The 25,800-nt window shown below is 35.5% G+C and overlaps 2 protein-coding genes across 2 annotated transcripts; one reads left to right on the forward strand and one right to left on the reverse strand.

Moving 5' to 3' along the window:
• The first annotated feature begins 631 nt into the window (after positions 1–631).
• On the forward strand, positions 632–14,473 carry LOC127448975 (diphosphoinositol polyphosphate phosphohydrolase 1-like). Its single transcript, XM_051711995.1, has 5 exons — positions 632–957; positions 3,445–3,555; positions 8,925–8,969; positions 9,363–9,447; positions 10,579–14,473. Exons 1-5 carry the CDS (start codon positions 859–861, stop codon positions 10,773–10,775), a joined length of 537 nt encoding a protein of 178 aa, XP_051567955.1. The 5' UTR covers positions 632–858; the 3' UTR covers positions 10,776–14,473.
• A 1,359-nt stretch (positions 14,474–15,832) lies between these two features.
• On the reverse strand, positions 15,833–22,436 carry LOC127448977 (40S ribosomal protein S10). Its single transcript, XM_051712000.1, has 6 exons — positions 22,335–22,436; positions 20,601–20,750; positions 17,116–17,290; positions 16,876–16,953; positions 16,054–16,109; positions 15,833–15,911 (listed from the first exon to the last, which is right to left on the reverse strand). Exons 2-6 carry the CDS (start codon positions 20,748–20,750, stop codon positions 15,870–15,872), a joined length of 501 nt encoding a protein of 166 aa, XP_051567960.1. The 5' UTR covers positions 22,335–22,436; the 3' UTR covers positions 15,833–15,869.
• Between the last annotated feature and the right edge of the window lie 3,364 nt (positions 22,437–25,800).

Genomic DNA, 25,800 nt, shown 5'->3' on the forward strand with positions numbered 1-25,800 from the left:
TGTTGTACACTGGAGCCATCCATGGAGGACATTTTCTGATTTATTCTGGATTTTTTTTAAATCTGACGGAGTTGACGCAAAGTGAGGACACAATTTTGATTTTTTTATGAAAAATATCATTTAAAGTTTTCTTAATGTATTGTTTGATATTTTACAGATCCCTACCTTTCATTTGATATTTATATTTATGAATTTGTTGCATTTTTAAACACTTTGTTTAGCAGTTTAACATTGTGACCTCTTGCTGAGGACAGGTTAAGTTACATGTGCTTCCAAGTATACAGCATGCATTTTAAAAATTTCTAATGAAATTATTTTAAAATATAAGTAAAAAATGCCCTGAGTATACACATTTCCTTTAGATTTAACTTTTCCAATATTTTTATTGTTATGAATTTCTTGATTTTTAAAATAATGACTTTTGTATGTAAGACATATTTTGTCCCTTATCTCAAGAATCAGTGATTATGAGTATTATTAATAATATTAGTATTAGTAGAAATATGATTATAAATATAATTAATATTATAATCAGTATTTACTGATTAGCTCATTATTATTATGCATATATGGGTAAGCGAGAAAGAGTTGCAGTGCGCAATATCACGCACGCATACCGTATTCACCTAAACCAATTACGTACGTTTTCTCGAAAAGCGCCGTTCACGTTGCGCGCATCTCGTAGCCCCTTCGTTAATGGCGTCAGCCTCCGAGATGTGCTCGGCTTTAGAAAAATGAAGCGCAGAAGAACTTATCTCTTGTAATAAAACGCGGGGTTTCCATTCGCGGACTTTGCGTCTCCAGTTCTCGGTGGTTCAACTTCCGATCTCAGTCGTGACGCTCAACCCGAGCCCAGAGATGATGAAGCTCAAGTCGAACCAGACTCGCACGTATGATGGAGACGGGTTCAAGAAGCGGGCCGCCTGCCTGTGCTTCAGGAGCGACACCGAGGAGGAGGTGAGTGAGTCCCGGTGGAACGGACCGCCACTGGGAGAACGCGTAACGGGGATCGTGCATGCGTCTGTCAACGCGTCAACTGGCCGCATGGTGCTTTATATCTAAAAAGCCTGACTTTTAAACGCGAGTTAGCATCTTGGTAGTAGCGGTTTGACTGAAACTAGTAGTTAGCATCGCGTTAAAGCGACGCGACCTGACAAGCTGGAACGTTTGAATTAAAATGATAATAAAAGACGCTGTCAACGCCGCTAGCGTTCTGGTTGGTCGCGTCGTTTTCAGTTAGCATGCGGCTCAACAGGCCTGAGCTAAACTAAATCTCAGTGTATTCTCAGAATAGTTAAATGATGCCATCTTTTTTATTATTATCACGTATCACGGTATTACCACTGGGTTTGGACATGTAACTAGGGTATTGCAATGGTTTTTGGATGTTTTCCATGGGAATACCAGTGTTTTGGACATGTACCATGGTAATACACTGGCATTCTTTGAAGTATACCATCTTTTACCATCCATGTACATGGCATCATCACAGTAATTTTGGAAAGAAAATCTCAGTCTGTTCTCAGAATGGTCCCTCCTTTAATGATGCCTTCAGTTTTCATCATGTGCCATGGTATTACAATGGCTTTTGGAAATATAAACCATGGTAATACCCGTGTTTTGGACTTGAACCATGGCAATACCCGTGTTTTGGACTTGTACCATCATGCCATTGTAATACCCTGGTTATCTTTGAAGTAGCCTACTTTGGAGATGGTATTACCATCTTTTACCATCCATGTACATGGTATCATCATAATATTTTTTTTGTGATTAAAATCTCAGTCTATTCTCAGAATGTTCAATTGTTTAAGGATGCCTTTAGTTTTCATCAAGTACCATGGTATTACCATGGTTTGTGGACATACCATGGTAATACCAGTGTTTTGGACTTGTACAATGATAATACCCTGCTATTTTTTGAAGTTCTGTGGAGCACCATGGCATATATGAAAGTACCATGGTATTACCATCTTTTACCATCCCTGAACATGGCATCACCACAGTACTTTTTTGTAAGGAAAATCTCAGTCTGTTCTCAGAATGGTCCCTCGTTTAATGATGCCTTCAATTTTCATCATGTGCCATGGTATTACAATGGCTTTTGGAAATATAAACCATGGTAATACCCGTGTTTTGGACTTGTACCATGGTAATACCCTGGTAGTCTTTGAAGTTCTTTGGAGCACCATGATATACAGTATATCAAAGTACCATAGTATTACCATCTTTTACCATCCCTGTGCTATGGCATCACCACAGTACTTTTTTTTTTTTTTTTGCTAGGAAACTCTGTGTACTCTCAGAATGGTCCCTTTTTAAAGGATGCCATCAGTTTTCATCATGTACTATGGTATTACCATGGTTTGTAGACATATACCAAGGTAATACCAGGGTTTTGTATTTGTACTATGGTAATATCCTGGTATACTTTGAAGTACTTTGGAGTAATATGGTGTTCATCAAAGTACCATTGTATTTGACTGCAGCCAGGTCTCCTAAGCAACCAAATTGGCCCAGTTGCTAGGGAGGGTAGAGTCACATGGGGTAACCTCCTCGTGGTCACGATTAGGGGTTCTCGCTCTCAATAGGGCGCGTGGCAAGTTGTGTGTGGATCGTGGAGAGTAGCATGAGCCTCCTGTGCTGTGAGTCTCCGCGCTGTCATGCACAACGAGCCATGTGTTAAGATGTGCGGATTGACGGTCTCAGAAGCGGAGGCAACTGAAACTTGTCCTCCGCCACCCGGATTGAGGTGAGTAACTGCGCCACCACGAGGACCTACTAAGTATTGGGAATTGGGCATTCCAAATTGGGAGAAAAGGGGATAAAAAAAAATACCATTGTATTACCATCTAGTACTACCATCCCTGTACCATGGTATCACCACAGTACTTTTTATGATGAAAATCTCAGTCTATTCTCAGAATGGTCCCTTGTTAAAGGATGCTATTGTTTTTCATCATGTACCATGGTATTACCATGGTTTTTGGACATGTACCAAGGTACAGTATCACTATGGTTTGTAGACATATATCATGATAAAACCAGTGTTTTGGACTTTTACCATGGTAATACCCTGGTATATTTTGAAGTTCTTTGGAGCACCATGTCATATATCTAAGTAACATGGTATGACCATCTTTTACTATCCCTGTACCATGGTATCACCACAGTATTTAAATTTTTTTTTTTTTTGCAAGGAAAATCTCAGTGTATTCTGAGAATTCCTTTAGCAAGGCATGCTATTAGATTTTCAAGACGCTTTTACATCTTTATTGTGTATCAGTAACTCAAAAATACAAGCTGGTAGTGATCAGTGCCTATAGGGTTTTTACAATAGCCGATAATATCAAAATGGCCAAATATTGGTTGATTAATCAACTTGGCCAATTTACAGCTTGCCAGACAGACAGAAAACTGTAATTATGTGTTGTGATCTCATAGGTGTTATTGGTGAGTAGCAGCAGACATCCAGATAAATGGATCGTACCTGGAGGTGGAATGGAGCCTGAGGAAGAGCCCAACATTGCTGCAGCCCGAGAAGTTTGTGAAGAGGTTTGACTTTTGATAAGCATCTCTCAAAGATATATAAACAGGGTTAAAAGTCATTGAAATTCATTGTTTTAAAAATGTGGTTCTATTTTTGGTAGAAATCGGTGGGTTGCCTGACCGACTAGTCGAATACTTTTATTGAATGCGTATGGTTGTGGCCGTGGTACTTTAAACACGATTTTAAAGATTTCTTTAATTAAAGACAACTTTTCCAAACAGGGTTTACAATGCAAACTGTCTAACAGCTAAAGCACTATCGCAAGCCCTTTTGACATTACTAGTCAAAATTATAATTTTAATATAATTATAATTTTTTATATCAATATATACATTGTTACTAGTGCAAATGTTCATTTTGCACTGATATTAACAATGGAATTGCAACTAATACAGATTAGTTATTTATCTAAAATTAGTTGTTAGATTTGGTATTTCACATATCTGAAAAAGGAATTTCAGACATCAGTAAATTGCAGAGTAATTAAAGATATCTTAAAAGGCTTACTTACTACAATATTTACAATCACATTACATATATCTGAAATTAACTTTGCCATTGTGAAAACCAAATTAAATATATATAAAAATGTATATTTCAACTGGTCATAACTTAATTGTTGACATCAGGAAATAACATTTGCACTAGCAACAATGTAATTATTGATTTTAAAAATTATAATTGTAATTAGTAGCAAGTGCATTGCTGATATGTAAAGTTGGAATTTCAATCAGTAAGAAATTATAGATATCTGTAATTGGATTTTGAAAATTAACTAGTAAAAAATACAATTACAGATATCAAGAATTGTTTTTTACTAGTTTAAATTCCATTTTTGATATCAAGAATGTGTATTTCAATATGGAAGGCCAAATTCTCTTTTAATATTCCCAGCATTACTTATCATAATTGCATTTTTACTAGAAAAAATTCCAAGAATTACAGAGCTTTATTTGATCTTTTTTTTTTTTTTCTAGTAAGATTTTCAATTACAGTGCTCTATAACTGAATTTTTACTTGTAAGAATTCCAGTTAGAGAGCTGTACAGTTGCATTTTTACTAGTAAAAATTCCAATTACAAAGCTTTGAGTCAAAAATCAAAAGTGGCTAACCAACAAAGGGAGCAGATGTTTCAGCATATTGCTTGAAAGCAATGTGCTGAAACGTCTGTTCCCTTTGTTGGTCTGGCTTTTAACTCACTTTGCAAATTTTTTTTTAGGATGCAAATTTAATAAAGGTATATCTTTTAGCTAGACCCTTTTTAGTCTGTTTTGCAATTCAGTGTGTGGTTAGCAACTTTTGATTTTTGACACCTTTTGGCTCTATGCACCTGAAGCCAAATTATTTTGATTAGTTAGAGTTAACTTAACTCCAAGTCCAATTACAAAGCTTTACAATTGAATATTTACGTATGTGTATCATATGTTTCTATTGACTCCCTTTCATTTTTATTTAGAGAGCTTTTCAATTGCTAGTAAGAGTTGACAAATGATAGAGCTCTGTAACTGGAATTCTTAGTTGTAGAAAATCTACTGTAGAGCTTTCTAATGAAATAATAACTAGTAAAAATGCAATTACGAGTAACACTGGGAGCAATAAAAGCTAAATCGGCTCGCCATAATTTCTGCGAGTAATGACAAAAATATATATTTTTTTAATGATACAAAAAACAAAAAAAAATCAAAACTACAAAAAAATATTTGTCTACGTCACTTATCAACCAGTTAGTTATTAGACAACAAGTCAATCATAGTGACCCAAACGTAGTGGTTACCATGGAAAAATGTTGTCAACTTGCATATTAAATACACTGTTTAAAAAATTGTTTTGAAGGTAAAGCATAATTCCGACTTTAATCTTCTTTTAACCTCGTATCAGTTCCACTGTGCAAGCATTGAAAATGTTTCTCATGAAGAGAAGTGGTTATGATCTGTCAGCTGATTCCTTCCACACTTCTGTCTTACTGATGATACTTTCACTGGCCAACTGACAGACTGCAATAAACGACGCTCAGTCTATGAGGACGATCGCATTACAGCGGAGCTTTAAAGGGCATTAAACTCAGGTTAAGTGCTGCTTTTCACACCTCAACTGCTGTGTAGACAGACAGTTGCCAAAAGCGTAACATTAACGCATGTGGAAGCAACCATAGACCATAAACACGCCATGACAAAATGTCAAAGACGTTCAACTGTACTATATTTTTGCGAATGTTTATTTGTCTTGATGACGCTTTTGATTTTGATCTGATCTTGGTCATGTATGTTTAGGACTAAATTTAGACCACGACTGACGACAATTAACTACTCAAGCTGAAGTCACTGGCCATGTTAGGGACTTGACATTTGCCCTAAAGTGTTGTGATGCATTACTATCACTCAGGACTGGTTTAGACTGCCACTGTCTGAAGAATGCACTCATGTTCTTTTTTTAGGGCCCGAGCACTGATGGTGCGAGGACCCTATTGTTCTTCTAGGCGTGTATTTTTTTTCCCTCAAATGAATCGCATTTTCAATGATGTGTGCTTTACGTTACGTTTAATCTACACGTACGACAATCGGTACACATATGTAACATGCCAATACCTACAAAAAAGTCTCTTGGACCCATGCCCTAAACTCAACAGGAAGTCAGCCATTTTGATTTTTCTCCTTAATTTTTGCTCAGTTTTTTGCCATTTCCAGGCTTGTACTTTAACGAACTCCTCCTAGAGATTTCATCAGATCTACTTCATATTTGGGTATTCTAATCTAAAGGCCTTGGCGATGCTAAATAGAGTTTTCACTGCATGGCGTGGCCATGACGGTCTGACAAAGTTCGATGTTTCGCCATGAAAAAAGGAAATTGTTATAACTCATACATACAATGTCCAATCTTCCCCAAACTTCACATGTTTGATAATAGTCCCGGCCTGAATACATATACGTGCCAATATTCAGTTCTAGTCACAGGTAACAGGAAGTGACATATTTTGATGTATAGTTATAAAATGACAGATATTTAATCTGATGTCATTTTTTTTTCTCTAGCTTCAGTAATACATTGAGAATTCACCGATTAGGTGCAAGTGATTTAAATGTTGAGTTATGAACAAATATACACCATAAAAATCATGGTCACCACAGGGAGTTGGCACAGCAGCCCCAACGTGCACCAGAGTGCGAGGGCCCGTTCAACGCTGATTGCAGCTTTAATTTATTTTATTTTTTTTACCTCAAAAACCTTGAAAGTTCAGCTGTGAAATGAACATGTTGATTCCAACATTCAGTGGTTTGGCACTGACAAAGCAAACTGAAGAACCTGACCACACAGTAATGACTATCTCTTGCGTTTGCAAGTTTTGAGAATTTGCAACACTTAAAAATAGGCTTACTTTACTTTGTTGGAAGACTCAGTCAAAGTTCTTGCTTTAGAATATCTGGTCATGCTCACGAAGAGTGGTAAACCGATATGGGTTTTTCCAATGGCTATATCTACATTAGAGGTTTTACCGATTAATCGTGCTGATCGTTTCTTTTTGGAACTATTGTTATCGGCAAAAATCTTACATTAGAGATAAACTGATATATCGGTTTTTACCAATGAATCAGTGCCAGTAGTTTTAGAACTGTCGTTACCAGCAAAAATCTATGCCAAAAGCTGCCGATTGTTTATTTTATTCCTCTGTGTTCTAAATTTAAGTGAGGTACCCTAGATATTCATCTTCATCGTGTGAATATATAGTTTATAAAATGCTTTATATGGTAAATACTTAGTGTTACATTGTAATGGAGCCAAGACCCTGTCATTTCAAAATAAGAGTCCACTATGTATTTCGGGATTTTTTTGAAAGTTAAATGTCCTGCGTTATGCACCAAACTTGATTTTTCTGGTTATTATTGGAATTATGTTTGCACAAAAAACTGCATCTGGGATTTCATTCATTATGAACTCTATATTTGTGCCAATCATAGTAAGGAAACATTCTATAAATTGATTTTAGAAGACCAGAGTTCCTGCAGATCCTTAAAATGTCTTAAATTCAGTTTTCCAAAATTTAAGGTCATAAAAATCTTAATTTTTATTTAGAGGTCTTAAATTTGGAGGCGGAAAGACAGTAATCATGATATGACCTAATGTAATTATAACTTCAGTTAGAATACGATTTAATTAAATAAATGCATGCGCTGCGTCCTTTAACGTGAAAACGCGGCACTGTTGTATTTCTTCAAGCATGCTGGGGTGTATCCAGCTGTTGCAGAGTAGTTTGCAATCATTAGGCCATATCGTGACAAAGTTTACTTTTAATTGTTTATATTGTAATACATTGTAGATTATTGAAGGAGTGCACATTTTATTTCCCTTATCTGTTTGAATGAGCAGCTGGAAACAGGGAAGCACTTGCATTTCAAAATAAGAGTCTCCGTTGTGTTTCAGCCTTTAAAGTTAAAAGTTCTGCGCTATGAGTCAAATATATATATATTTTTTCCACTAGTTAAAGTTATTTTGGTTGCACCATAAACTGCATCTGGAGTTTAATTCCATTTGGACTCTTGTAGCCTCTGTCTGGCCCTCTCCATCACAGGAAGGAAAGATTAAAAGACTATTTAATATAGGCTACCAATTTTAAAAACTATTGGCAGATTAATTGCCTTTCTTCCAACACATTATCGTATCAGCAAAATCCGATATTGATTGACCTCTAATTTGTATTTATTTATATAATGGTACATAAACCAATTTTAATGTGATATATATGTGGAAAACATGTATTTTAAACTTTTTTAGATTGTGATTTTAGTGAGTTTGTTTTGATATGGGGATACAGTATTAATTTTATCTGTTCAGGTCTTGAAAAAAGTCTTAAATTTGATTTTAAAAACTGTGCAGCAGCCCTGAAGACTATTGGCCGATTAATTGGTTATCGACCTTTTCCACCACCTAAATTATCGGTATCAGCAAATCTAGAAAAATCGGTCAACCTCTAATCTTCATAGGTTATGTAATGCTGATATATGATAAACAACACAATTTGAACTGATAGCAAATGAGATGTATTAAAAATTGCTTACATTTATTTATTGGATTTAAAAGAGAAAATGTGCTTTGACTATTGCCAAAGCTGTCGATAGATTTTGGAACTGCTACACTACCATACAGACACCGTGACTGGCCAATGCCAATAATCTCAAAATGACCAAATGTAGATTTAATTGGTCTATCTCAACTCAGTTTTGGGGAATTAGACCAATTATTTTTAACAATTTATTTTAATTTTTTCTTTTTCATAGTAACTATTGACAGTCACAACAAAGAATATTTTCTGGGCGTGCTCAGAAATATTTTCTGACAATGTATAATTGACAATGAGTTTATCCATTAATGTTTTTGATAGGCTGGAGTCAAGGGCACTTTAGGAAGACTTGTAGGAATATTTGAGGTAAGTCAAACAAATATGAGAAAACTAGTTATTGTTACTCTGGTAATAAGGTCTTATTCGTTAACTTTATTGAACTACTTAAGTTAACATGAACTAACAATGAACAATACTTTTTCATCACTAATTAACCTTGGTTTATGTTAATATCTACATATACTAAGTTGTGTACTGTATGTTAACATTAGTTGTTGCATTATGAACTAACATGACCTACCAATGAACAGTTATATTTTTTAAAAATTAACCAAATGCTGTAATACATATTATTCAATGTTATATGATGATCCCTAATGCATTTACAAATGTTAACAAATAAAACCTTATTGTAAACTGTTTCCGTTACACATCTGCAGTGTACATAACGTTTTTAATTTCATTTTGTTCTTTATTCAGAATCGAGATAGGAAACACAGAACGTATGTCTACGTTCTCATCGTAACCGAAGTTCTGGAAGATTGGGAAGATTCAGTAAATATTGGTTAGTAAGTTAGAATAATTATTTTTGAGTAAGCCTCAATGAACACATTTACATGGGCCCATATTCTTGTTAAGCCTTCATTCCAAAAAAACAGGTTTACATGCTCTACAGCAATTGGAAAATTCTTATTTACATGACAGCCAACATATTCTGAATAAACTAAAACATGCATGCTCTTGTTTGGATACAAGTAGATGCAAGTAAATAAATAAAACACACACACACACACACACACATATATATACACTGTATATATTCATTATTATAAATAATTTACATACATTTATATATTTAATAAATATAAACATATTTAATAGAAATAAATGTAAATATTAATTTAATGTGGAAGTTCCAAATGGAGTGTTTAAACCTAAGCATATGCCAACTGTTCTATTCAGATTTCTAATACCTGGAATATTGACATATACGTATTAAGTATTAAGCATAAACAGTATAATTAATTAATATAATCATACAGTATACTGTATGTACTGTACATATATTAGGTTGAATCTCACTAAACCTGAGGAAAATAGCCGGGTCCTATTTTACTCCAAAATCAAAACAAACAAATAAGATAGAAAATGAAGCCTATTTTTGACATTGTGACATTATTTTCATGGCAGTTATGCACATCCTACCCACCCCCAATTCTAAATACTGCAATGCGAAAAAATGATATATTATTTAAATGAAGTATTTATACATCATATTGGTACTCAGTTTGTATGTTCCTTCATTTTTATCATTTTAATTACAATAATCATTGTTCAACAGCGTAATACAGTAAAAAGTGACTGTTACGGTGATGAGCATCATCATTGAAAATAATATTAATAGTAAAAGTAAAACATCCGCATGCATTGCAGTATTGAGAACTGGGATGCAAAATGTGCTTAAGTGTCCTGAAAATAATGTCACAATGCAAAAAAATAAATACAATAAAAATATGGTCCTACATTTTTATAGGACCTTTACAGCTTCATTATTTTCATGTAAAATATAATTTTATATTATGTATTTATTTGGGGTTAGACATTTCTTTGTCAGTCAGGTTTCGTGAGAATCATCCATAATTGTATTGTATACCAGTTGACTTGCAACACCTGCTTTTCTTTTTTGTTTTGACAGGGAGAAAAAGGGAATGGTTTAAAATTGACGATGCCATACAAGTGTTGCAGTGTCACAAGCCAGTGCAGGCCACCTACTTCAAGGCTCTTCATGAAGGTTGTCTGAACAGTAATGGGGCACCTCTAGTGGCCACGATAGGCGGAGACCTGTCGTCCACCTACAGCATTAATCAGAGCTCCGTCTCTGATATCAGATAACTAATGCAAAACAGCGACACTCCGGATGTTTCCGTCGCCGCTCTCGCTCTTATTCTGATTCTTTTTTCTTAATTGTCAGGAAAGTGGCACAAAAGTCACAAGTGTTGGTTGATTATTCAAAATGATGTTTTGTAAATGTTATCTTTCCACTATCTCCTGTTTAATTTTTGTTTTATGCGGACTGTTGCATGAAACCCACGACCCACGTACTTTTAGTGCCCTCTATGCGGCCCAAGTGTGAGATTAAACGAATGCAAGAACTACTTTTTACTGTTGTGATGTAAAAATATACACATGGTGCGTTAGCATGTGGCTTTCAGTATTTTTACACATTAATTTTCCTCTGCGTGTGTATGTGTGTGCGAGCGCTATTTGTTTTTGTTAACGAATGCGTTTATAAGAGAATATGAATGCGTGGAACTGTGAGATGTTATTAGTTTTGCATGAGCGATGGTATTTATTTGTCCTATGAGTTTGTGTGATGCGATGAATGGTTAACTTGTACTTCATGTTAAATGGGTGTTCTGAACTTCTTGTAAATATCGTATAGGCCTCCGAAAACACATAGGGTTTAAGTTAAACAACTACCTGATTAGACTGGAGCGTAATTGTACGATTTCACACTTTTTGATCTAGAATTTTTCCACAGCTAATGTTTGACAGACTATGTGTTTATTGTAAAATCTGAAATCAATCCCAGACGCTATGATATGATTTGGTGTCGGAAAGATTCGGCAGGTTTTCCGACTTTATGCTGCTTTCTGTAGTACTTTTTTTATCTTTTTTTTTTAAGTCAACATGAAATCAAAATTGACCCTAGATATTTTCTTAAATGAATGTTCTGGGTTCAATACAAGCTAAGCTTAATCAACCGCATTTGCGGCATGGGTATTACCAGAAAAAAAATCATTTTGACTCGGACATTGAGAGCAAAAGTCTGGCTTAGAGTGGAGCACTTACAATGACGTGAATGGGCTCAGTTTATAAACCTTTAAATACTCAGTATTTCAAAAGAATAGCCACAAGACAGTTCACGTGTTAATATGATTTTAGTGATAAAATTGCTTACTAAGCTTATCCGTTTAAAATGATATCCAATATTACAACTTCTTTGTCAAAGCGATGTAACACATGTAACCCTGTCATCCTGATAAGTGATTTTATCACACTAAAATCATTTGAATACATATAATGTTTACATCTTGTGGCTATACTTTTGAAACTGAGTATTTTAGTGTTTATAGATTGGCCCCATTCGCAGTTGTAGCATTTCTTAAATCTGACCAATAGTTAATGCAGTCATTTAATGCAGTAGTGTTGATGTCAAACGGTTTGTCAATAATAGCAAATAACAAAAGATTTGAAAGTCAAATTAATTCCTGACGGATAAAGTCCCGCTCTCCTTTTTATCTCACGTTTGAATATCCTGTTTCACTTGTCCATGCATCACACTACAGAAGTAAAACGGTTTGTGAACACAAATGGGTTGTTTCACATTGACTTTCATTTTGGCTATATTACCATATGGGACGACTAGAAAATGAAGCATAGTTCAGGACAAAAGAGTGATTTTAATAGAGATTGAGACTGAATAGTAGGGCTGAAGCGATTAGCCGATGTTATCGACAACGTCGACAATAAAAATGTCCGTGGTCGAATAGTCGTTTGATCTCATTTAACGTAACATGAGATCACATTAAACTCTAATAATTGCACACGAGAGCAGCACTGCAGTTCTGATTGAGGAGAGGAAGATAACACATCTCACAGTCCAGATGCACTCTAAACTTTCCAAACAGCTTCAGCTGATGTAGATCGCAAAGTATGAGGGAATAATAATGCAAAAATGTGAAATAAGTAAATACAGAAGCACTCTCATTGTGGAATAATTGGAGCTGGAGCTGCCGCTCCGTTAAAGCAAAACTTGCATATCGGAGCGTCTTTAAAGGAAACACCCCGGTGTTACATCTTTAATGCAGTTATATTTAATGCATTATAGCTTTATTAAGGTTCAAATAATGCAGAAGCAGATCATGTAAATAACTACAACCTCCGAAACTGGCATTTCTCTGTGCGGTCAGCACCTCTTTTATGAGTTGCGCGAATGTCCTGATCTAAGGGGGAGAGATTGAAACTGCACCCGGCTGATGCACACTCTGTCACGGGCGTGCACATCCTTTGTTCGAGGCAGAAGCTGAATGGTCGGTTAAGAACGAATGATTCATCATTGCAATAATCGGCTGAATATTCTAATAATCGTTCTAATAATCGTTAGATTAATCGATTATCAAAATAATTGTCAGATGCAGCCCTACTGAATAGTATATAATTTTTTTGTTTGATGCAATGTGCATTTACAAAACGGTCCCTAGTCTGCACTAGCTGCTTACCAGTCAGTTTTTGCAAATCCTTTTGATGATAGTATCTTTAGAAGACCCCCAAAGTTTAGTTATTTGAACCTCCCAGTGACTCGACATCCTCATCCACGCTATCATTGCTTTACATTAACAACTGGGAGGTTTCAGTCAGCATGCACAATTGAATTCAAGGGCAAGCCTTGAAACATTTTGTTTTAGCCTAAAAACGTTCAAACATCTTTTCTTTCGAAATGTCAAGTACTTCTTCAAAGCCAAACTGCGTGCTTCGTAAACCTTTTGGAAAGCAGCGGTTGGCGCAATACTGTGAATTTTGAGCTCTGTAGTTAGCACGATGTTTTGGTGTCTTTATTTCTCTTGTACAGATCAAAGACAAAACTTCAAAGTCGAGCGCTTGTTGTTATGATGTATAGATATGGTACACTTCAGATTGTGGACTGGAACTGCTGAGGGTTAGGCTTATTTACTCGACTAAACGGCATTGTTTTTGCTCGTCTTGGGAGTTTTAAGTGCATTTATGATAAAGCACACGTCATTCAACATTTCATTAAAAGTTTTTATTGTTAATCTGACTGCTAAATGAGTAATGATAACCTGAAAATCTAAAGAGTAAATGAACAGACTTGCATCAGTGATTTATAAAGTTTACATGCCTGTGATTCATTTCTATTAACACTGTCATGGATTTTGCTGTTGATTGCAGTTTAATATCTTCCCTTCTACTTCTAGTGTAGCATGCAATACCTATCAACATCTTGTGATTGGTATTTGTGATGATGGCCATTCTGTTTTTAATATTTTTAATGTATAGAAAGTGGAAGTGGCTGCACCAACATGTGGTCCCAACCACAAGAATATAGCACACATATAATATTGAATGGTCTTCTTCGAGCATGGAGTCAAGTTCCTTCTAGAAAACAAGGATGTGAAATCTAATCTGCTGCATTTGAAGTATAGAGTTGATCATGTGGAACTCATTTCTGGCAAATGTCTCATAGATAGAGCACCTTAAATGTGCCCTGTTTTTAAGGGTTAGACTATGAATGTACATTTTAAAAGGTTTTATCTTTCTTTTGCCACATAAATTACAAAACAATTGCCCAGGTATAGTTTTTTATAAAATGCAATTGGTTCAGATGGGATGTTGGAACTATGACTGAAATCAATGTACTCTACCAACACTCCCATCAAAAGCTGTGACCCTTTCGGTTTCAACACATGTACCCTTCACTGGAATTTGTTGCTTTTTCATTTTGGGATTGTGAAATCAACCAGTTTGAGAATGTAATATAAATGTGCCAACTAATAAACACCAGTATTTCACCTTAAGGTTTCAGTGATTTTTTTTTTTTTTTTCATTAAAAAATAAATAAAATTAATGTACAATTAGAGTAAAATGAACAGTATTTTATGACAAGTCTCTGGCTGGTCTTAAAGGACCTGCATGTACCACCAAACAGAATAATAAAAATGGTTGTTTTTAAACATATGCATGACTGCCAATCTCAAGAATCATTTTTATATTCCATTTGGTGGATCTAGTGACCCAGATTTTACACACTTAACCTTAAAGGGATCAAATCTACTAATCAGTCCAACCGAGATTTCACACCACTGTTTCTTGATTATTGCAGCCCAAAATGACTAAATTTGCTGCGGCTTTTCTAAAAAAAAAAAAAAAAAAAAGTTGTGATGCCATTTGGAGCGTTTTTGTTTTGCAGTGAAAAGTAGCAAAATATTAATATTCTTGTGTAATTTGTGTCGACAGTATGAGTGCAAATACCTGTAAATATTATAGTGCGTAATAACTGAATATGCAGTTAGCAAGTGAAAAATTAAAAAAGTAAATGCACACAAAAATACCATGCATTTAAGAGGTGAAACCCATGATATGGCTAATACCAGTTCAATGGAAGACCCTTAATTTTATATATAAAAAATGATATGCCTCAAATAATGCAAGTGAAATTTTAGTATGGTTAAAATAGTAGAATTACAACTTTAAACTAAAAACGAATATATATAAATAATTAGACCTGTTGCAATTACCACATCACCTGATAGCAATCATTTGATCTGTGATTATTTGAGATCACTTGAGCACTTTAAATTCTGATCTCATTTTGCAAATATAACATGAACGCCATGTTTTTGTGTCTCATTTTCTGTAGCAATAGTGCATTATGTGAGCACTCCAAATAAACGGACCGTCATCGACCTGCATTCTGAAGGGTGCGTGAATTAAGATTAAATGCTAGCTGAGATGCACACGCACCTTCTGTGGTCCTGCTAAAGTTTAGACAAGGATTTTGATAATGAACACAATAGGATCCCCCTTGAGCATCTAGGCTTTATAATACGGGATGTCCCGGCTAATATGTGACAGTTGGCAACCATAAGTGTAGATGGTAGAATGGCAGATGTCCAGTTGGAGAAGTCTCGGCAGCATAGAGCTTTTTAAGCATTTGTTTGCCAGTGAAACATGGAGAAAAGTGATCTGATTACCTCATGGTTTCTGTGGAAATTATACAAAATTGCAAGCTATTACAAATAATGCAGTGTGTTTGAATTTGCATTTATTTGCAATCGCAAAATCCTGGAGGGACTGACTAATCGATAACATTGGTAATGTATATGATATTGAAATTAGTATATAAATAATGAGTCTGATGCAGGAATAAGTACTTTCGAAAGTTTATTGTACAGATAATGTGAAAGATCACTGTGGCTGCTGTCCTCGGCCACGGCCAAAACCACCTCTCTGAAAAAAATTAAAAACAAGAGTGTATTCAAATGGTGAGCCTAAGTTTGCCCTTTTCCAGCTGAACAGTTCAAGATTAAATTCTTTCAGGAATCATTCATTTAAACGGCAGTCTAAAAAGTGATTTAACAGCAGTACTTACAAACTGGAATTCTGTGGCTGCACCTGCACCAGCTTCAGCCTTTTTGTCTGCGCCAGCTATTTGTGCAAACGTACACCTTGTTAGTTTTATGAACAATTTTGAGCAAACCACCGTAAAATAAAGTCTCCAACAAAACCACACATCAAAAATAATATCCGTAGCAAATCTGCTTCAATCTGTTTAGTTTGCAGTCTGAACAAGGCATTTCAAGAACCCAATCAATTAAAATGTAAACATTTTAAATGGGTTTTCCCAGCATTTTAGGGGCGACTCGTGTAAATTCATACACTATCCGCAAGTGTACAGTTAAGTCTGAATTCACTCATTTTTACTCACTCTTACAACGCACTGTAAACTATGTGGCATTCGCTATGAAGTGATTTGTGAAGAGTAAACGAGTGAGCAGAAGTAAATGCCATAAGACTTGTCGCTTGCGTTGTCTAACGAGTCCAGAACAACAGACAGAAGTCAAGCTGGCCATGAACATTGGTAAAATGCCCAGTTTTCACATGGATACCAATTCTCAATAGTTGAAGAAAGTCTTTTGGCATTGGACTGATGCTTAACTACAATGGCAACACAAGTAAATACAGCAGAAATTGACAGCACAGTCAGAACAAATTGATCTGATTTCATCACTTGCAAAATGACAGTGCAGCACTCAATCCTAAAAATCATAAAAAAGATTTTTTAAAAAGGATTTGGGTGCAGTGCAAACAAGGCCTCAATTTCTACCTAGTAGCACCAGTATTTGCTGCACAGAGGCCACATCTAAAGAATGTGCTAACGTCAGTGGTCAGACAGTATGCATTGTGTACTTACGCGGAGCTGCAGACCGCCTGTATGCATCTCTGTCTCCCTCGCCACGGGCCAGACGAGCCGGTCTCTCTCCCTCAAGACCTGCGAAACACACGTTTGACTAATTGGGATTGTGGCATTTTAACGTTGGCTCTTCCTTCTACAAACTCTAAATTACACTTCCATGTTAAATAATACTACTATGAACATTATAACTTTATTTAACTATTTGGGTGAACCTTTAAGATGAGAAAGCAACATTACCCTTGGGGCGTGGTCTGGCGGTCTCTGGGCGGGTCTGGCGGCGGAGGGTGGCAGGTACGATCTCAGGGGGGAGATGCAGGAAGTCCCTCAGGTACTGGATCCCCTCATTGGTCAGGTACCAGTAGAAATGGCGCCAAGCAAACTGCTCTTTGACGTATCCGCATGATTTCAGAGACTGAAAATGGGAAGCACAATCACAACATTGTCACTGTTTGTTGATAAGAAAAACTACATAATTAGTTCTGCCTGAACTATGCATTTTATAAGTAGAGCCTCAGAACCTAGCATAGATGCTTCAGGGTTGTTTTCAGACCTGTAACTCGTTTGAATTGTTCAGAAACTGAGGCTAAAATTGTTACAATGTTGCATTTTCGTCTTGCTTTCACAAGGCAACATTTCAAAACTGACCTAAATTGTGATGATAAAAAAAAAAAAAAAAGAGTGATTCTATCCACTCATTGGTCAGAATGTTGTGCGCCGTTCCAAAATTAGCTCAAACATCAATATACCAGTTAAAATGATATAGGTCTACCTGTAACAATTTGTCAAATTTGAGTAGTCACAATTGTGCAAAACATTGCCGCATGGTACAGAACGCACATTCAAGACAGAGGTTGCACCGCAAATAAACATTTTCCATCTCTTGGGATGAATATGAGTTGTAAAATTTACGTCATGTTATATTTATCCTTCATTAGTTGCTTTTGCATTATTTCTGCATTGAAAATTTCCAGTCACAGAGCTCTCTCTCACCGCTCAAACACATGCAAACAGCAAAAAGAGTGAAGCCACATAAAAATGGTTTTTATCTGTAAAAAAAACGTTGCTAACGCCACTATCCAAAAGAGGCAATCGTACTAAAATTACTTCAGGAATTATTAAACAACTCCTATTTTTAAACGTGCAATTATTTTAATATAGTCCCCAAAAGCTAAAACTACATTACGAATTACAGTGACGAGCTGACCTGCAGATTTCTTCTCCACAGATCTATCAGGTATGCTCATGGTTTTATAGGGATACCGTTTGGTTCATTGGTTCGATGGGTCGGATTGCATTCCCACAACAGGCGATCACTCCAGCACAAACCACGTTTGCAATCGGACCGAGACTACCTCGTCCAGGTGGTCTTGGACTAATTGTTTTGGTGCGGATTTGAGTGTTATTGCAGCGTTCATATATGCCTAAACAAACTAAACTAAGGGTACGTTTACACGACAACGATGTACTAAAAACCGAAAAGTTTTTCCTTTGCATTTTTGAAAAGTTTCGCGTTCAGATGACAACGTTGTCAAAACGATCTCCGTTCACACGGATCCACGAAAACGACTAAAAGCGCTGTATTATGCATGCCAGGCCAATAGTTGGCGATGTCACTTTGTAAAGAAACACTACACGCCTGCGCACATAAGCATTCTTCCACAGAGCGGTGAATACAAACAATGAAGATGGCGAAAGCATCAAACAATTTTGTCTGGACGGACGATGAGGTTGCTTAATTACTACAATTACTTGCTGGAGAAGCGTCAATAAACTCAAAATCTTTAGCAGCACAAACACAGTCCTGTAGTCCGCCATTGTAGATCTGAATGTATCATGCGTTGTTTTGAAGTACTCGTGCGCATGCCTATAGACTGAACTCTCAAGATTATTCAATAAACTCTGCTCATTTTTACCATCACTTCATCTCCTGCCTTCTGTATTCCCCCTGCTGACTCTTAGGCTGGTAGGAGAGTAAGTTAACATAAGCTGTTGATGTTAACTGGTTTTGGGTATCAGACAGAACTCTGATATATGGATATCTTCAGAGGAGAGAGAGGTCTTGTGTACACTGGATCTAAAATGCATTTTCATATTCTAAGCATATCATTGAATACTGTACATGGCATCACATCTCTGTCTATAGGCTATATACATATTCGGTGGGTGAATGAATTGCGGGGTAAAGGTACATCAAATAAAAGTAAACGCCGTTGTCGTGTAAATTAACAGCCAAAACGCATAAAAAGTTTTCCATTTTTAGTTGAAAACATTGTCATGTAAACGGCCCCTAAGAGAGAAAAGACACCAGGTTCCAAAACAAATGCTCCAAAGGAGCCGGGTGTGAAAATGCTCTTAAACACACACAACTTCCACTTTTCATTTAACTGAATTCAGAGGAACTACAGGCCATCATTTGTTCAATTGTACTGGATGGCAAAATATTTAAGTTTTATTAAAACTTATAGCACTATAGTAGGGCTGTCGACTTAACGCGTTAATTAATTGCGATTAATTTTATAATAAAAAAATAACACAAGTAATCATGTCCCCGGACTGTGATAAGGAATATTCCTTCCATCGGAGCAATTCAAACTTGAAATACCACCTGTTTTCTCCAGGGGGCAGTAAGTGAAACTTCAGCTGTTTGGGCAACGCGCTTATACAGAGAACAAACCACACTCACCGACAGCAGCCAAAACAAGATGAAAACACGTTCTTGCGTTCAAACACAGCTTGATGGAGCACAAATACAAATGCAGGGATCAAGACGTGTTTTTCTAAGCTTCAAACTATGTTTAACTTGACACAGCGACCTAAAAACGGTATGTTTATGACGCAACGCAAACGAGATGCTCCAAAAGCGTCTGACGCAGGTGTTCATTGACGCGTCCTTAGACAAGCCCTCATAATCTCAGACTGATTGACGAATTCAATTGCAAAATGGATTGTGTGAACTATAGGACAATGATAGGCAGATGACATAAGTTCAATAATATGGAAATAAACAAAATGATGCATACTAAAGCCAATATTTGAATTGTCTTTTTGGTAACACTTTACAATAAGGTTCTATTCCTTAATATTAGTTAATGCATTAGGTATCATGAACAAACAGTTAACAATATTTTGTTTACAGCATTTATTCATCTTTGTTAATATTAGTTAATAAAAATACAATTGCTGATTGTAAGTTCATGTTAGTTCATAATGCATTTACTAATGTTAAAAAACACAACTTCTGATTTGAGAAATGTATTAGTATATGTTGAAATTAACATTAAGATTAATAAAGCTGTAAAAGTATTGCGCATTGTTAGTTCATGTTAACTAATGGAACCTTATTGTAAAGTGTTACCATCTTTTTTTAATGCTTTACTCGTGTGCTACAATGATGTAATGCATTTTAATTATCTATATTATTTTTTATAAAACATGTATATTTATTTATAATTACTTAAATATAACTATTTAATCATTATTTATTGAATTATTGTTATTTGAGGGGCTTTCTAAGCAAATATTTATATACAATTGCGATTAATTAACCGGCATACCATGCAATTCATTCGATTAAAGAATTTAATCAATTGACAGCCCTTCACTATAGATAAAAACCTAAAGCTCATCATGAGGTTAAAACGTTAAAACAGCTGCAAACATTTATGCAATTCATTATAAGCCAACCCAACAGAGTTAATACTAATTCAGTCAGGTGACCTCACCTGCATGGCCTTCATGACGTGAAGGTTCGGTACGTTTTTGTCAGCGAGTTCTGGATGTTTGGCGAGATGCACATCTTTCTTGGCCACCATGACGCCCTCTTTAAAGAGGAGCTCATAGATAGCAATGCGGTTCTTCTTGGGCATCAACATCTACACAACAAAAACAGTTAAGTGTGTATACTTGCACCACCACAAAGCTGTGGGAATAACACAAAGTCTGAAACATTTTTAGTCTTGACAGCCATAATTTTAATCTTATTATAGAAAGGTCCAAAAGAGCAGCTGATTTATTAAACCAACATCCTTGTTTTATCTTGGCATACTAAAAGCACTGGTATAATTACGAATGTGTGTTACCATGTTATTGGATGCTAGTATAATGGCAATAACATGCTATCCATAATAATGCCTTACAGAACCACCACAATCTTGCGTTAATGCAACTTATACCAAAGGTGTGTATTTTCGTGGTAATTTTGATATTTCAACCTCAGTTCCTATAATACACAGTGTACACAAAATAGTTAAATAATAAAAAAAAAAAAAAAAATGTAATATTAAAATAATAAAACTCCGGATCTTCAGGACAAAAATGTCCCCACTGAAACCCATTAAAAGTGCAATATTTGATCCCAGTGCCTTTTAAAGCATAAAATCATGAATTCTATATTATGCTTTCATTCCGGAGCCCTGGCTTCAAAATGTACATTTTTAATATTTTCCACCAGATGGCACAATTTCTCATGTTTAGCCTATGGAGCAAATACATGCTTTTCCCCTATTTTCAGTTTGCTGTATTAGAGCACTGCAGGCCAATTTAATAAATGAAGCTAAAGTTGTGTGGGTGTGTTGGTATGGATATCAGTGTGTTTTGTATGTGTGTATTGAGAAGTGTGTGTGAAAAAACAAAACAAAAAGTGGCGTTATGTAAACAAACTGGCATTTAAAGGCTTAAAATCCTGAAAATGAATATTTGGTAGTTATGATCAGGACTGATGTTGGTTAAAAAATAAAAAGTGCCAGTGAAAGTGGAAAATAATATTAATGTAATATTATGGCAGTTTTTTTGATGTGGACATTTTTGTCCTCCTAAGGACCTCTGAGTAACTTTTTAAATTGACACACAAGGGTTAAATGTATCCTTGCAATAAACATCTAGAATACTGAATAGAAACATGATTTTATTTTTTTGGACAGCAAAAGATCTAATGAATCCATTTAACATCCACTGCTAAAAACAAAACGTATGGTCACTGTACCATGGTACTCCACAATACTACTATATATGGCCAAAAGAACAGCACCATAACAGAAGTCCAAAAAAACTATGAATAATGGTAATACTATAGTTTTTAAGTTAACATATTCGTGACTGTGTGCCACAGAAAGGTCCAATAATACCATGCCAAGTGAATGGGTAATCACATTAACACGTATGTTTTCAATATTCTAGCATTTCCTTGCAAAGACGACAATTATATTGAATGGATTTCATGTCGTTTTCTCATTTTTTTTTTGTGACTATAGCAAAATGTGGGCAGGAAAACACTCTAGCGCCTAGCGTACATTGACACATCCTCCCTTAAAAATACTATAATGCTTGCGGTGTTTTCCTCAAGACTGAGAAATATAAGTTGTAAGGGATGTCTTTGAAGCAAATACACTCTAAAATACACATTTTATATAACGATGTTGAGGATTTTGACCGGATTTTCGGCTCTTGTTTCGGCCTACCTTTACGCTTGCTGAGAGACCGGAGCCGAAAAGAACGTCATCCGCTGTTCTTCCTGTATTGTTCGACAGCGCTTTTAAAAGTCACGTGTGAATTGCGTAGCGCCACCTACTGAACTGGAGGTTATATTTCAAAGCGCTTGTTTAACATACAGCACACACACACAATTTTAAGACTTACGCATTTCAGTTTCATAACAAATGTCCATCTAATTGAATTGTGTAATCTTTAACAGAATGGAATAATAATTAATAAAAATGGTTGTAAATTAAACAATGTTTAAAAGTTGATTTAATGTAATTGAAGGTTGCACTATTTAATTTTATGGAATTTTTTAATATATATTTTTCATTGAAATGCATAAAATTGAGTGAATTAAATTAAAACAACTCTCTTTCTAGAACAGATATACATCCTGTATTATGAAAACAAAAAAAAAAAAAAGGAAAAAAAAATGTTTTACCAAAGACAAGATGGAAAATAAATCTCACTCCCAGACACCTAAAATATGTTCCAAATTGTGTTCGCCATTGTTGGTTAAAATTCAATATTAAGAGATGCTGGTAATGTAGTAATGTCAGTAATCTATCCTCAAAACAAACATCAACTGCTTTGACAACAAATACTGTCCTGTTTTGACTTCAAATACTGTCCATCAGATAATGGTGTCTCCGTCCTGCCTGGATAAAATTAAATTCTAAAGGAAATGATGTCTTCCTTGCACGGTTGTTCAGAGAAACCAGGTGCGAGGAAATATTTTATATCTTAAACTTCCTTGTCTACTGAAAGAAAAGGCATCCGTATTACCAAAGACACAAAATCCACTTTGTTTAGTACTTGGCTAATTGCCATCTGATTGTGCTAGAACATGAGTTGGTGCAGGGGCATCCTTGCTGAATAATAAAGAGGAAAACCAAAGTATGTTGCACTTGCACACTTGATTTCAAGCAAGGCCAAGGTCAGTTTTGTTTGATTCAGAGCAAATCTACATAGGATTCTAATCATCTTTTAAGGTGAATTGGATCTGGGAACAATTCAATCTGCAGACCTGACTTCTCTGGTTTCATCTTCAGCGGGTGTTTTTTCCAAGAAATATGTTGGTTAATATTTCAGCGCTCAGTGCATTTTTGCATTTTGCTTTTGGCAGTGAAAAGTTTTGTTGTTTTCCCATCTGTGTTTGGAGGCGGTAATGTGTTTAGTGCCTGAGGTTTGTGGACTGATGGGAATTATCCTTACACGAACTATGATTGTTGCTCCACCTGCGCTAACGCATTGAGAAGTTAACATTGCTACATCCCCATCTGCTTTCATACACACACCACCTACACTGTTTTTTGACTTTGCTGTCAAATTCCTTGATTGTAATATTACATTAGGAGTCACAGCCTTAATAAAAAAAGGTTCTGCAATGGTTCTTTGCAGCAGCAAGATTCAGCTCTTTTTAAGTGCTTGCAAAAAATGCAAAGTAGCTCATTAAATGAATAGTTCACCCAGAAATGAAAATTATCTAATTATTTTACTGGCCCTCATACTATACCAGATGTGTATGACTCTCTTTCTTCGGCAGAACACAAATAAAGATTTTTAGAAGAATATTTCACCTCTGTAGGTCCATACAATGCAAGTGAATGGTGGCCAGAACTTTGAAGGTCAAAAAAGCACACAAAGGCAGCATAAAAGTGATCCATACGACTCCAGTGGTTAAATGTATGTCTTCAGAAGCGATATGATAGGTGTGAGTGAGAAATGGATCAAATTTAAGTCCTTTTTTTTTTTTACTATAAATTCTCCACACTTACCAGTAGGTGGCGGTATGCACTAATAATGCGAATCAGCAAAAACAAAAGAATGTGTAAGTAAAAGTGGACATTTATAGTTAAAAAAGGACTTTAAATATGGATCCGTTTCTCACCCACGCTTATCATATCATCCAGACAATGCAAGTGAATGGTGGCCAGAACTTTGAAGGTCAAAAAAGCGCACAAAGGCAGCATAAAAGTAAATCCATACGACTCCAGTGGTTAAATCCATGTTTTCAGAAGCGATATTCCGTTAGATTACTCGAGGTCTGTAACATATTCTAAATACTTTGGATTACTTCTTCAGCACTGGTATATTTGTTCACTTGTTTTGACTATAAAAACTCTGCCAGTACAGTAAGACAAAATACACATGTTAAAAATACATTCTCTGAAAAACCGAAATATCTTATGCAGTGTTGTTTCTAAAACAAGATAAATCAAACTGATCGCGTTTTAACGATTTTTAGATATTTTTACAGGAAAACGATACAAAAATTATCAAGAATATGATTTTTGCCCTAATATCAAAGGTCTTACTAGAAAAAAATAAATTATGATCCAATGTGAATTCTTGATAAAAAAAAAAATATAATCGTGACTGGTAACATGTGCATGTAAAAAGGCTAGAAATAGCATTTTATCTTAGTGTAAATCTGACAATTTACACAAGTTTTATTTCTATTTCTTCTGCTCCAAACTTACTTCAAACTTACTTCTCTGTCTGCTCGTATGAATGTAATGCATCATAAGAAAGTGTTTCACCGCTGGTCAAATGCACTTTGGATCACATCATTTATATGTATAAATGTTTTCCATCTGAAAGGACTAAATATTAAATGAAACAAATGACAATGAAATGCAAAGTAATCTCTTCAGTAATCAAAGTACTTTTTGAATGTAACTGTATTCTGATTACCAATGATTTAAACTGTAACTGTAGTGGAATACACTACATTTGTCTTTATGCCCAGAACGCTTCTAAATAGTTCTCTTTCATAGCCTTTTAATACTTTTTAAGGAACTCATCTGATTTACAGTGTATGGTAATGCCAAGGTACCTCAAAGTAGACTATCTTTCAGAAAATGTTATATGTATATAAAAGTTGCCAGTTTAGATGAAAAGTTGTCAACTGCACGTCTTTCATGAGAATTTGCTTGCTGAATGTAAATTCAAATAGTAAAAAATATTAAAAAATAAAAATGCATGGGTCACCTAATCCTTACTCTTAGTATGCCATTTCTGTTACTGGTGCTTCAGTAAAGGTCATTTAATATGTAACATGAGTCTCCTGACTGACCATCCCCCATTCGATACACCCACAACACAAACACTGACTGTGTTCATCCGATACCTTTTTTCTTACTGATGTCAGATTTGCGTATGAATCGTTCTTTTGAAACCGTTTGTGATGATTCAGTTGAACCGATTCGCAAGCATTTGTAAATCACTCCACTGTAATAGAGAACATTTGACACAGCGTATTGGAAAACATAACAATGAACTAAATACATTTAACCCTATATTTGTTTTATTACAGAAAAACAACACGTACAGTGCTGCCCTCTCTGTGAAGCGAGTCAAACGCTGACGCTTCTGAATCGGCTCGATGAAATGAACCTGTTCAAAGGAACCGACTCGCTCAAACGAATCGGACTTCTCATCCCA

The sequence above is a fragment of the Myxocyprinus asiaticus genome, chromosome 12 (assembly GCF_019703515.2).
Source record: "Myxocyprinus asiaticus isolate MX2 ecotype Aquarium Trade chromosome 12, UBuf_Myxa_2, whole genome shotgun sequence".
Taxonomy (NCBI): Eukaryota; Metazoa; Chordata; class Actinopteri; order Cypriniformes; family Catostomidae; genus Myxocyprinus; species Myxocyprinus asiaticus.

Coding starts and splice junctions, on each gene's coding strand:
- LOC127448975 (XM_051711995.1), top strand. CDS start 859: ATGATGAAGCTCAAGTCGAACCAGACTCGCACGTATGATGGAGACGGG. Junction 3,556..8,924: donor CCCGAGAAGTTTGTGAAGAG/GTTTGACTTTTG, acceptor TGTTTTTGATAG/GCTGGAGTCAAGGGCACTTT. Junction 9,448..10,578: donor GGAAGATTCAGTAAATATTG/GTTAGTAAGTTA, acceptor TTGTTTTGACAG/GGAGAAAAAGGGAATGGTTT.
- LOC127448977 (XM_051712000.1), bottom strand. CDS start 20,750: ATGTTGATGCCCAAGAAGAACCGCATTGCTATCTATGAGCTCCTCTTT. Junction 17,291..20,600: donor ACGTCATGAAGGCCATGCAG/GTGAGGTCACCT, acceptor TCCCATTTTCAG/TCTCTGAAATCATGCGGATA. Junction 15,912..16,053: donor CAGCCACAGAATTCCAGTTT/GTAAGTACTGCT, acceptor AATTTTTTTCAG/AGAGGTGGTTTTGGCCGTGG.